Below are 13,899 nucleotides of genomic sequence, written 5' to 3' on the forward strand. Positions count from 1 at the left end.
TCCTCATGTTTAGGATGTGTCTGTATAAATCTGTCCACTGCCTCAGTTATTCCTCCTGTAGCAGTAATTTATTTAACGACTTTATATTTGTTGTATACTTTCTCCTGTAGTCCTCCAAAGTTTCCCAGTCTCACACAGTCATTCCAGTGATGATTTATCTTTATTTTAAAGTGTAAATTCAGCTTTAATGATTTCTTCCATTCATCTCATTTATATCTGTCTTTGCAGTGCTGGGAATATGGAATCTCTCTCTGCCGGGAGCTGGCTTTCCAGTATGAGACTTTATATGATTATCAGAGCCTCAGCTGGATACGGGTAAGTAAAGTCTTGAGTGCTTCCTCTGCGATGCTGTAAAGGGAGATTTTCAGCTCAGCGTATAGCGTCAAACACAATGTCCTAATTAACTGTGCACACCCACTCTCATCAGGAAATGCAGAGGATTCAGTAATATGTGTGATTATATCATTATTCATCATAACTCTTCTGCATGTTTATTATTCTGTGACAGAAAATGGAGGCAGCGTACTATGACAACATCATCGAGCAGCAGAGGATCGAGCCGGAGTTCTTCAGGATGGGCTTCTATGGCAGGAAGTTTCCTTTCTTCCTCAGGGTAAGACTTCCTCAATCTAGTCTCAGCTTTGTCTCTCATGGCACAGTTATGATTCTGCTGATGCGGACAACTACTCTGCTCCGTCATACTTCGGCAGGAGATAATGTGGACTACAGCAGCTTATGCAAGAGAGAAAGACGGGACAGGAAGTTGATGTTGAAAATTAGGAGCTGTGTGGGTTTTCCCCCTCAGCTTTTATTATCGTGAATCTCATCATAATATAAAACCTGTAAAATTTCACCACTGAAATCTATCAGCTTTCAAAAAAATATTTACCTATCTACATCTGACAATGCCCGGTAACTAAAAACCCACTGTATACTACCTGCTCAAACCCAACAGCACATAGACACAGTTAGCGACAAACTGGTGGACAAACCTTTTTGCTGTTTCTTTCACTATAGTATTAAAACAACAGAAGTAACAACTAATACTAAAATATCTATTAGTACCAGCACTAAACCAAAAAAATCCAGAGCACTGGTTCACCAGTTTTGTGTTCACTAGAGGCCTCACAGTCTTGTTCTCATCAGCATGTCACTCTGTGTGTTGACTAAATCTTCCTCTTTCTGCAGAACAAGGAGTTTGTCTGTCGTGGTTATGACTATGAACGGCTCGAGGACTTCCAGCAAAGGATGCTGGGGGAATTTCCACAAGCCATCGCCATGCAGCATCCCAACCAACCTGATGACACCATCCTGCAGAGTGACGCTCAGTGTATCCTACTTGGTTTATACAGCTAAAATGAACAGTTATTTTTATTTGAAATGAATATGTAGTTTATTTTTTTATGAAGACAGTTTGAAAACTTTGCTTGTTTGTCTGACCAACAGTCTAAAACTAAATGTATTAGAATTTTTTATAATATAAAAGTAAATTCTCACATTTGAGAAGATAAGATCAGTGAATATTTTTTGCTTGATAAATGACCTGAATGATAAATTAATTACGATTCATTTCCTTTGGATTCGTTACTTATTTCAGCATCGCGGCTTATATTATGTACTGCTTATGTATGTGTTTGAGGTTATTTCAGCTCACATAAAAACACTGTATTTCCAGAGTAAGACAGTCAGAACGAACGCTCTCTGTAAGCACTTCCTTTGAATATCCCTCCTGCTCTTTCTCCTCTGTGAATATGCATGTCTGTCTGTATGTCTGTCTGTCTGTCACTTCCTTGACACTTGGCTCCTAGACTTGCAGATCTATGCGGTGACTCCAGTGTCAGACATCTCTGATGTGCCTCAGCTGGAGCGTGTGCCCGAGAGGATCAAGAGCTTCTACCGCATAAACAATGTCAGCCGCTTCCACTATGACAGGCCTTTCCACAAGGGGCCCAAGGACCGCGAGAATGAGTTCAGGGTACGGTGAGCCAGCAGTGCCACTCTCAGTCCATCTCTGCCTCACAGTTTCACTAAATTCAGATGTTAAAAACACTCTGTGGAAACTGCAGTTAGACTGATTCAAAGACCTTTCCTGTGATAAAGTCAAATCAGTTTTATTTATATAGCCCGACTTGAGATTTTACAATCTCTACAATGACCTTGATGGATGGATTTGGATAAAGAAAAACTCCCAACAGAGAAAACAAATTGAAAAAAATCTCAGGAAACATGCAGTTGATGTTGTGTGTACAGAATAGAGCATCACAGTAAATGTAATGAGTAATGACGTCAGGTGTCACCAAACACATAGAACTTGACCCCCTCTCCACCATGGTGACCTACACAAGCTCCACACACACACACACACACACACACACACACACACACACACACACACAAGAGGCAAAACTGAAGCATGTCACGTCACGTCAAGGTGGACAACCACACAAGGGAGCGGCTGAATCTCCTGAAGGACAAAAATCTAGATCAAAAACATCTTGAATGAGCAAGCAGGGGAAAGAGAGAGGGGTCCCAGGATGGCTAATGGTCCAGTGCAAACAAGCTCTGAGTGACAGAGAGGACAAGGAGGAGAAATAGGGAGAGAGAGAGAGAGTGCTTGTGGGACAATTAACAAACAGAGGGTCAGAGAGATGCAGTGGTTTTCAGAAAGCTTATAGTACACTTGTCAGCAGGACAAACATGCTTTACGTACTCAGTTTAACACTTATCTCTTGAGCCTCGCTCTAATTATTTCACCACAGATTTATTCACCCGAATAAGACTTGGTTGTATAGCAGCCTCTGTAATTGTAACTCACAGCAGTCCCTGTCTGAACCACGGGTGCATTAGTCATAAACACTGCAGAATGATGTAATGTGGCAGGAGGAAAAGTTTCCAGAATCATAATGACATAAGCCAGAGACAAAAAGCTGTATTCGCATTGAGGAAATAACTCACCCGTTTACATTTCAGTCAGGCATATTTAGGCAAAGTTGTGCACATTTAAAGGTCCCGTATTTGTGAAAAGTCAGATTTTCATGTCTTTGTAAACGCAAAGCAGGTATAGGTGCTAAAGCAGTAAAGTATCAAAATGCTCAGTTCACAAAGAAATGAACACAGTTTGGATTCATGAGCTGTGCCTTTAAACAAGCCGCCAGGATTGCTGTGAATTTGTGATGTCAGAAGTATTTCTAAAATGGGTCCTTTAGTATTTCTTGTATGAATGTTTTGCAATGTTTGTAAATGACATTAGCTGACTGGAAGCAAACATGGATCCAAGCTGTTGCCTAACATCCATTGTAGTTCCACTGAAATGACCTAAAAAGATGGGATAATATGATTTTTTTTTTTTAACATTAAAGCACGACAAATTCTTCTAGCAGAAATCCAAAACACAAGAATGTACCTGAATACATGCACGATATGAGACCTTTAACAACAGGACCGCTTGAGGGACAGGCTGTCTGTGAGATGTTGCTGAGAGTCACCCCTTGTTCCTCCACAGTTCCACCCTCTTGTCCAAATATAGACATTTTAGGCTCCAAAACATCAAGATGATAGCCAAAATACCAACCTCAAAGTTTCAAAACTGCAGTCCACAAACCAGTGGGTGACATCACAGTAGCTGCGTCCATTATTTTATAGTCTATGGTTTTTGTCTATTCAACAATCCAGAACCCAGTGATATTAAATTAACAATAACACGAAACAGAACAGCAGCACATCTTCACACTCTCAGAAGCAGGAAACAACATTTTCCTTTCAGAAATTAATTCCACAATCAGTGTCAATCCTAATCTCTGGAGGGCCCCAGGAAAAGACGCCTATCAAGGTCCTGTCCAACGAAATCCAGTGGTCATACAGTAGCTAAGAGGGGTCACACTTGAGGCCAAAACACACCAGCAGCGAATGCAGTGTGTCAAAAATATGCCCCCTATTATTTTCAATGTGAAACCCCACACCGGCAGCGGCTGGACGCACTTCTGCGCTCCTGGACAACTTCACACCACAGTCATATTTCCAGCCTTACCCTCTCTGGAATTAAATACATTTTCCTCCCACTCGCTCTCTGCTTGTACATACAAGCTCCCGTAGCAGCTCTTTTTCTCTGCTCCAGTGGCAGCTCGACTCCTATCCTCACCATTGATGCAAAAAGAACTATAAAAAACTAAAAAATGGATGAGGAAAGATTAGTTTTTGAGGTCGAGAAATATCAATAGTTAAACGACCCAAAATTCTGTCATTTCAAAGACAGTGGCCAAAAAGATATTTCCTGGTGAGTCATAGCTCTGGAGATTGACTCTTCAGGTGAGAGATGAGGTTTGATTAGGGGCTGTCCGCAAATTAATTTAAGCTAATGCATAGGTGGAGGAAGTACAGATCTTTCAGTAATAGTAGTGATAACTTTGCATGGTGATCTGTTGATGAGCTGCAGTGCGATGTGTCCAGTGTGTCCTAGGGACATTACATGACGTGTCATGCCCCGGTGGCGCCGGTGTGTTTTCAGCTTGAACCTTGAATCTTGAATTGCAAAATGTGCAAATATGAGTGACCATCGTGGGCCCGAATTTCCCAGTTTTTTAGGGGGGCCCCCAAACATTTGCTTGGTTTTTCTTTTCCTGTTGGTCCGCCCCTGTTAATGATTAACAGGTCATCACAGTTCTTGCTGATTTATTTTCGGTTGATCCACTAATAGATTGTCTGTTTTTTCAACCCTAATTGTACTGCAAGCTTTTCTGTTGTTACTATACTCACCCCCCTGTAATTAACACAAGAACAGCCAACAGGGCTTTAGAGACTTGGACCTGGAATGATACTGTACTCCAGTTTCCTCTGACACAGTAACCTAGATATGAAATCAAACCACACCAGGACTGTTTTTTTACTCTTCACTGAACTGACCTACATGCTACACTGAAATACTGTTTTGAGACATCAGACTAGTTTTTTTTTTTTTATCTGTTACACAGTCAGTTCTTCACTAGATCTTCATGATGCTGCCAGATGTGGTTGATTGTAGACTGCATAACCTCTATTCTCCATGTTTTTACAGAGTCTGTGGATTGAGAGAACAACCCTGATCCTCTCCCGTCCTCTCCCTGGGATCTCCCGCTGGGCGGAGGTGGAAAGGAGAGAAGTGGTGAGAAGCTCAAACATTCACTCTCCATCATCTCATACTGCTCATACTGTTTCCTGAGGGACGCTAGACAGTTTTATGTACACATACTTCCTCCCCTCTTTGTATGTGTTAGGTGGAGGTGAGCCCTCTGGAGAATGCCATCTATGTGGTGGAGAATAAAACCCAGGAGCTGCGGACTCTGATCAGCCAGTACCAACACAGACAGCATCATGGCAACATCAACCCGCTCAGTATGTGCCTAAATGGTGTCATAGATGCTGCTGTGAATGGAGGCATCGCCAGATATCAGGAGGTAGACAGAGATAAATGGGCAGATGTGTTGAATTTGATTGATGAATGTGCATTGTGAGAGATCCTCATCTTTTGACTTCTCTTCAACAACAGGCCTTCTTTGATAAAGACTACATCAGTAGTCACCCAGAAGACACAGAGAGGATCACACATCTGAAGGATCTGATGCAGGAGCAGGTCAGACTTTAACTTTCATCATATGTGGAACTTTTATTTAACAGATTCATGTGATAATGGTGCAAACATCCTCTTCTTTCTCCTCTGGTTTCCTGTCAACAGGTGCACATTCTCGGAGTGGGGCTGGCTGTTCACGAGAAGCTGGTGCATCCAGAGATGCGTCCCCTGCACAAAAAGCTTGTAGACCAGTTCCACATGATGAGGACAGGTTTACACCATGTGAGTCATCCCACATGTGGCTCAGGTTTTTGTTACTGTTTAGGTTGTGTTCCTTTTTATTCCTGCTGACAAACAGGTTAATTACCTGAGTCTGTTTCCCTGCATACATGTTTGTGATAAAGTGCTTTGGGTTTGGCTATATGTTTTTATGTACCAAGTGTTAAAATGCTTCTGTGAGCAGTGTAAATATTCAGAGCAGTATATTGTTGGGTCCCAGCAGGGTGTGCCCGGCGTGGATCGATTCGGCCCGACAGGCTGCCAAGGGGTCAACTCTCCCAGAGGCATCCTCTCCTCTCATAGCCACATGAGCCCTGAGAGTGTCCGTCTCATACACAGACACAGGTCAGTCATCAGTCTGACATACGCACACACACACACACACACACACAGAGGCAGATTTATCAGATTTATCTTCACCAAATTTTGCTGCATCTCTAATCTCAACCCAATAAAAAGTGTGATCGCCTTTATAAAATGTTCAAACTCAAGAGTAACACTTTTAATTTCACCATTTCCTAAACTGATCATCTTGTTCAGGGTCAGCCTATCCCAGCATGCATTTGGGCAACAGGTTACCACTCTATCACAGGACTTAAGGGCTATCCAGACCAAGAATGATAACTTTATAATGATGAGAGCATCCACGATGATGAACTATAACATTCTGTAAACAGTGGCGCCAAACACTGCACAGTCCAGCTGTGTTGCCAGCTTACGCCTTGTAAATTCAGATGGATTTTGATTGGCTGTCAGTGTTTCTAATGTTCTTTAAATCACTCAGAAAGTGATCCAAATGAAATCATTCCCCAGTGCTGATGTCTTTATAGTTGTGGTGTGGACTCAGCCACTTGAGTTAGAATGATTTTTAAAATGATATATTTACAGTTATCATTCTTGGTGTGGATGGGCGTTAACACAAAATAAATAAATAAACACTTTCACACTCATATTTCCATCAGGCAAATAGAGAGAATATGCAGGTCTTCATGAGATGTAGCCCCATCTCGGCATTCAGGCTCATTAAATCCTGTATTGCACATTAAAACATTGCTTTAACCAGTATACATTAGAATCTAAAGCTCTGATAGTTCCATGATTTGAATTCAAACACAGATTTAATAAAAAATGTCCTCTCCTCTCTCTGTCCTGCAGCCCCCTGAACCTCCAGGGTTCGATCCGTCACTCATCCTCCTCCCTGTCCTCTCACACATCAAGTGAAGCAGGGAACCTTGTCATAATGACTGACGGCCTGATGGGGGAGCACCCTGAGGAGGCGTTACACATGCAGGTGTGGATTGAAATAAAAAATAACACACATTGTTAGCATGGTTGAGGTGGAAGTGGTATGAAACAGGATGTAAGACACTATATAATACTTGTAGCATTGATACTGTAACTAAAACTTCATTTTAATGCTGCTGTCACTGCACATAAACTTTAATCTTTAGTTTCCTGTCTGCTAGATGAAACATTAAAGGCACCAAATACAGCAGAGATGTTTTCTGTTATAGAACAATGCTTTTTACTCCTTAAAGTTTGTGTTATATTTAGAATATGTTTTGTTTTGCAGCCAAGCCCCTCCTCCTCCAGCCTGAGCTCAATCCGCTCCAACTCTTCTCAGATTATTAACTCTGCTCCCTCGAGTGCCAGAGGTGAGTAACAAAGTCACATACAGAGACTGAAATTATCATTACTGTACGCTGCACCAACATTTTTATATCTGTTTATATTACGGAGGTTTAATCAATTACAGATACTTGGGAATTAGAAAATATATTCCATAGATATCTCATAGATTATATATAGAGGTAGGAAGATATTAAAAAATATCTGCTTTTGTAGAACAAGACATCTCTGTCACACTTAATGAGGCTGCTGTAAATAGAAATAGTAAAATGATGATGTCTTTTCTCTGCCCAGGCTCTCCGTCTTTGCCCGATAAGGCCAAACACAACCGGGAAGTGATGATACTGTTGCCGTCTCATCGTGAGAGGGCCAACAACTCCATGTACTACAACATGGCAGAGAATGGACAGGTAGGACAGATGGTGTATCAGTGGGTAAAACATACCAGATGTTAAGTGTGTTTAGTGTCATTGGAATTAATCAGTCAATCAAACTTTATTTGTATAGCACCTTTCACACAGCTTAGCGCAGATCAAAGTGCTTCACAGATGACTGACGAGCCGATAATAAGACAGAACAAGTGTGAACGATTAAAACCACAAAAAAGACAAAGACAGTTTAACAATTTGAGAAGCTATGCATACGAGATAATAAAAATGATGGGAGTAATAAAATAGATCTAAAAGCTATAATAGCAGTAAAACAGAGTGAAATAAAAACTAAATTGAAAAGTGAAATAAATTTATATTTAAAAAGACAGAACAGCTATAAAATAATGAGAATGAAATAAAATGTTATAATGATAATAATAATAGATTAAAACAAAGGTAAAAATAGATTAAAAAAGAATAAAATGATGACAATAAAATACAATTAAATAGATGGATTTTAAAAATATAATATTATTAGTAATATTATTTTAATATAAAATATAAAAATATATTTAAAAATACAATAATTATTATTATTATTAATTAAAGTAAAAAGACAAAAGAAGAATAAAAATACTGACCATAAAATACAATAAAATAGATTTAAAAAATAGAATAATGATAATAATAAGTTATAATAAAAGCTGGACTAAAAACTAGGTAAAATATAGTAGAAAGCCAAAAAAAATTATGACTAGAAAATATGATTGAATAGATTTTAAAATTAATATTAATAGTAATAAAATTGTGAAAAAAAAGCTATAATAAAAACTCGATAAAAAAAGATCAGAAGGAGAAAAAAATAAAGACAAAATAAAATCAAGAGGGATAAAAAGATAATAATAATAAAATGATTATGAATATGAATGAATAATGCTGACTGTTCCAGCGGCTCAGAGCATATAAGAGGTTTTCGTCCTGCACTTTGAAATAACTAACAGACTCGTGCCAAAGGACCTGATGGGTGTCAAATGTTCACATGAGATTTTTATAATAGTTTTTAGCTTACTTTAACAAACTGTTCTGTTGCTTTTTACAGAACAACCACATGCAGCGTGCCTTACTTCAGCAAGTTAGCCCCTGTAAGCCGTGTGCTGACCCTCACATGAATCTACCAGAGAAAGGTAACACAACACAAACAGGTTGACATGTACAATGTTTTATACATGAGCTGTGCTACAGTGTGTGTTGACATGTGTATGTGTTCCCCCTCCAGTGTTTCCCAACACTCCCAGCGGCTGGGGCATGGACGGAGAGAACAGGGAGCAGGTGTCCTACATGCCAGCCTCTACTGGAGGAGTGATCATGCCCCCAGTCCCACCCAGGTCCTTCCCACCAGGTATGTTTACCTCACACTCATTCCTTTTGCTTGCAGCTGTCAACTACCTAAGCTAATTGGTCCTGTTGGTTGTCAGGGATAATATTCAGGAAAAAAAAGTAAGCTTGTGAGGCTGGATTTTCAAGGCTATTTGAGACCTTTCCATAAGACCAATAATTATATCCTCATGAATTTCACTTTGCAGGACACTTCCTGATGCACTGTGATGCATATCACCATCAGAACAGCGACCCTCCCCCTGCCCTGCCCGTCCGCTCTCTGAGAAAGGTACAGCCATCAGTCAAATGTTACATGTAGAGTCATGACAACAGAATTTGGACTTTCTGATAGATAAAATATCAGGGCAAACAGCTTTGTAGCAAATTTTCTGTTTTTCTTCTTCTTCCTGCTTTTTCCCCTTTCGTTTTCCTCTTCTTCATCTTCCTCTTTATTCAGTTTACATAAATACCTCATGTAGATACGATGCTGACGTTGTGATCTGAGCTTTAGAAAATGCATTTTCAGTTTTCGAAATGACATTTGCAGTCCTTTGTCATGGTAACCCTGCCTTCGCAGAAGCTTCTATTCACCAAGTTGTTAACTCCCACACACATTGTCTTCACTTACAGTCCCTTGTAGTGCCTGATGATTGAGAGTAGACAGAGTATTTGTTTCACACCAGTAGTCAAGTCATAATTACAAAGTCATATTGAAGTGCCTCGGTGTCTGAAACACGGACCATGTCAGAATGATGAAGTAGTTGTTGACTTCATCATCTTTCATTTGCCACTTGTATTTCCAATATTTCTGACAGCATGTGAAGGCAGCATGAGTGACGACACTGGACACTTTAGTGTGGAATGCACCCATGACACCCACTATCTCTCTTTCTCCTGCCAGTCTCCTCTCCACCCAATCCCAGGATCCCCCACTAGTCCTCAGTCAGCTCTGGGTGGCAGTAACTCCACTCTGTCAGGCAGTGCCAGCAGCGGCGTCTCCTCTCTGAGTGAGAGTAACTTCGGAGGCCAGTATCCAGACCCCGGCCCCATCAGGAACGACGCCTTGGAGCCTCTTCCCAGCCACCTGTGGTCCCCACCTGACGAGTACATGGCCTCTCCCTACCTGCACATCCACTACGGCGGTCCGGAGATCGACTCCGTGGACCCGGTCCGCCCCTTCCACTACCGCAGCCCCGCCTCACACCCACATACTCACCCGCATCCTCATGCCCACGCCCACCCCGGGCTGGACAGCCACTCCCACGGGCCACCGCCTCACCACCATCCTCCCACCCACGGCCCACACCACATCCCTTACCGCAGGCCTCAGCCTCCAGCCGTGCCACCTAAACCCTACCTGAGAGAGGGCTGCATCCCTGAGGAGGAGCTGCCGCCTCAGCCCATCCCACTGCCCCGCAGGATCTTCCACTCCCCTCACGGCCACCGGGAGGACCAGGGGAAACACCCCTGGGAGCAGTGCATCAGCGAGGAGCACGAGGAGACCCAGTGATGACGAGGCTCCGGCTAATTTCAGTGAGAGCTTTCTTCCCCTTGTCTTCTTCCCTTCATCTGCACTGAGTTAAAGGAACAGTAACAGGAAGTGTCTTGTCAGAAGCAGTGGAGTGAGTTCAGTCGACCCCTCTCGCTCTGTGATTTAATTTCAGTGCACATGAAGGAAAGAAAAGAGGGAGTGAATCTCGATGAGTCGACAGTATGAGGCACAACTGCCGTCACTGCTCCGGGTGGCCTCTTAGATATTATTAAAAGAAATTTATCTGTTGAACAATAAGACAGACTAACTTTGTTCTGAAATTGATATTGATTGTACACAATTGTACAACTCGTCTGTGAGCATGTTTTTTCATTTGATGAATAATACGACAACAGTTTTGTGAAATACGACAACCGTGATCATCACCAACATGATCCCAGGTGCAGTTTAAGCTCTGAACTCCCTCAATTTTGCTTTTCATGGCATTTTCACAACACAAGGCAACGACCGACAGTTATTACTCACAGTGAAGTGACTTCTCTGCTTTAAATGCTTCATATATATGAATTCTTATTTTGATAAATAAATACATAATACAAAATACATTATAGTGTTTTCAAAGGCTTATGTCCATTATGTTTTTCAAAACACTGTTAAGTGCTCCTTAATAGTGAATCATATCAAATGGCGCACTCTGATACGTGTTGCTGTCATGGATCGCAGGTCTCTAAGGTTGGACTTTGCAGCTCTCCTCTCGGACCGGCATCTCAAGGGACACGAACTCCAGTCACTGACGATTTCCCGTCCGTACTGCTGCGTATGGAAACCTACGTGAATGTATTCAGATGAGATGTTCTATTTGTATTGCACAAGCTGCAATGCTGGTTTTTGTTCAAGTGCTTTAAGTTCAGTCTATGTTGAAGAAGTCTATTTGTCTCTTTTGTGTGACAAAGATATCTTGAGAGGAAGGAGAGAGGACACTGAGGACAGTGACAGACGGGTCCCACACCTGTCACGTTCAGTGTTCGCGGTGACAGAAGACAGGATGGAACGAGAACTCTCCACACCTCAAACCACCTGCTGGACTGCTGAACACGAACACCATTCTCTCTCCCTTTCTCCCTCCATCTTTTTCCTTCTCTGTATGGTTGTCAGACCATGTTAAGCAGTGAGGGCTGAACCTGGACAGCTGCAGTGGCATTGCGTTGCGTCTGATGACACTGTCTAGACCCCCGCCCGCTGAGTGGCCAGTCAAAGAGCCCACTCAGACAGCGTTGGAATCGCCTACCTGCCTTAAGTGCACTCAAATGCAGTTTGACCTCTCATCCGGACTGTGATAAGCTCATTTAGCGACAGCCGTTCTCCTTTTCATTCTGTTCACTATACGCTCCCCGAAGGAAAAAAGAAAAACACAAAAAAAGATATCTACCTAGTGATGTTTTGTATGGTTTTGTCCCGCTTTGGTTTCAGGTTGTTGTTTGGTTTGTAGCGCTAATATTTCTTATTCTGCCTGCGGCTCTTTCTCAATCACCTTCTGTTGTGTGAAAACTAATGATGTGTTTCAGAAGAATGCTGAGAGAGAGAGAGGTTTACTTTTTGTGGAGCAGAAGAAACAGCGCTGTTTATCGCGATATAGTGGGTTGGAAGGATATAGCTAATATTTTAACAATGACTTGTTTTCCTGGTTGTTTTTTCCTTTTTTTTGCAGGTGGATGCTTTGTGTTACTGTACATCAAGTTGTCAGCTGACTAGACAACATCTATTTTTGTATGTGAGATCATCAGTTGTGTGAACATATTTCAGAAACCGTACCGAGACAGAAGGCCCAGGTACCGCATCAGCTGCTGTACTTTGTATGGAGACGAGCCTGAGGTTAGATATATACAATATGTGAGTGTGAGCCTGATGGCGCTGAGGATAACTGGTGACTGAAGTGATACTCAAAATATGGGTACAATAGAATTTTTCAATGTAAATTCTGTTATTGTACATACAGCAGTATTGTGAAATATTTTTGAGAATTATTGCAGACGCCCCAAAAAGGTTTATCGTTGTTTTGTGTATATACATGTACTCCAGAGATCAATGTAATTGATAAATATCTATAATCAGTGTTTGAAAAAGGACAAATCCATTAGACTGTGGCTGTCTCAACCGTTCTTGACTTTGAGTCTTCTCATATAAATACTTTATACACTTTTCAATGTGCTTTCCTGTACATATGGTGTTAGCATGATCAAACAGTGTTTGGTTGTAAAAGTGGTTTTCCTACTCCCATAACTGCTGTGGTATGGAATTCATTAACGATGCCAAACATTAAAGACAATCTTTTATCAGCTCTAACTCTTCCTTCTTCCCTTTGCTGTGCTGTGATTGGTGGAGCAGTATGTCGAGTGGACAATAGAGGGTGCCATTTGTCATGAAAATACATGAAGCAGACGCCAAGGCAGGGTTTCTAGTGCTTGGGCTGTTTTGTGTGTGTGTGCTTCAGTTGTGGAAAAGGGTCTTTTACTCACTGATTTCTTGAACCATTCCTAACATTTGTAAAACTGTTACAGTACAGTGCGTTAGAAAAGTATGCAGTTAAAACAACCAAAGAGCTTAAGAAAAAGTGAATTTGTAAAAAAAAAAAAAAAAAAGTAAAAAAAAAAAGAAGCCAATTAAGTATGTCTGATTTATAACATTTAAAATAATAATAATAATACAAACAGGAGCTCAGACATCCGCAGGGAGCTCAGAGTACAGCTGCTGTTCCTATGCATTGAAAGAGGCCAATTGAGGTTGTTCAAGCATCTGATCAGGATGCCTCCTGTGCGCCTCCCATTAGGGATGTTCTGCGCACATCCCACTGGTAGGAGGCCCCGGGGCAGACCCAGAACATGCTGGAGGGATTATATACCTCATCTGGCATGGGAACGCTTTGGTATCCCCCAGGAGGAGCTGGAAATTGTTGCTGAGGAGAGGGACGTCTGGGGTGTTTTGCTCAGCCTGCTGCCCCCACAACCTGGCCTTGGATAAGTGGTTGAAAATGGATGGATGAAAGGATGTCTGATGCAATATTCACAGGAAATAATTTAATGCATCAAATTTAATATGAAATATCCAAAAAAATTCACTCACCGGCCACTATATTAAGTAAACAGCTAATCAGCCAATCACATGGCAGCAGCTCAATGCATTTAGGCATGTAGACATGGTCAAGATGACCA

At 41.5% G+C, this 13,899-nt stretch overlaps 1 protein-coding gene across 3 annotated transcripts in view; it reads left to right on the forward strand.

The window, feature by feature from the left end:
- Nucleotides 1–13,033, forward strand: part of LOC117258362 (dedicator of cytokinesis protein 3-like) — a 67,884-nt gene extending 54,851 nt beyond the window's left edge. The window contains exons 39-54 of one of the 3 annotated variants that reach the window (XM_033629184.2): nt 229–315; nt 509–613; nt 1,189–1,330; nt 1,809–1,975; nt 5,051–5,137; nt 5,250–5,429; nt 5,522–5,605; nt 5,708–5,824; nt 6,024–6,166; nt 6,977–7,112; nt 7,395–7,476; nt 7,745–7,860; nt 8,921–9,005; nt 9,098–9,220; nt 9,405–9,487; nt 10,100–13,033. In XM_033629184.2, the coding sequence (XP_033485075.2) occupies nt 229–315; nt 509–613; nt 1,189–1,330; nt 1,809–1,975; nt 5,051–5,137; nt 5,250–5,429; nt 5,522–5,605; nt 5,708–5,824; nt 6,024–6,166; nt 6,977–7,112; nt 7,395–7,476; nt 7,745–7,860; nt 8,921–9,005; nt 9,098–9,220; nt 9,405–9,487; nt 10,100–10,708 (2,346 nt within the window). In that variant the 3' untranslated portion in view covers nt 10,709–13,033. The remainder of the gene's footprint in view (nt 1–228; nt 316–508; nt 614–1,188; nt 1,331–1,808; nt 1,976–5,050; nt 5,138–5,249; nt 5,430–5,521; nt 5,606–5,707; nt 5,825–6,023; nt 6,167–6,976; nt 7,113–7,394; nt 7,477–7,744; nt 7,861–8,920; nt 9,006–9,097; nt 9,221–9,404; nt 9,488–10,099) is intronic. The other 2 variants (XM_033629185.2, XM_033629186.2) reach the window with 2 other exon arrangements.
- The last annotated feature ends 866 nt before the right edge of the window (nt 13,034–13,899 follow it).

Source organism: Epinephelus lanceolatus, chromosome 8 (assembly GCF_041903045.1).
Source record: "Epinephelus lanceolatus isolate andai-2023 chromosome 8, ASM4190304v1, whole genome shotgun sequence".
NCBI lineage: Eukaryota > Metazoa > Chordata > Actinopteri > Perciformes > Serranidae > Epinephelus > Epinephelus lanceolatus.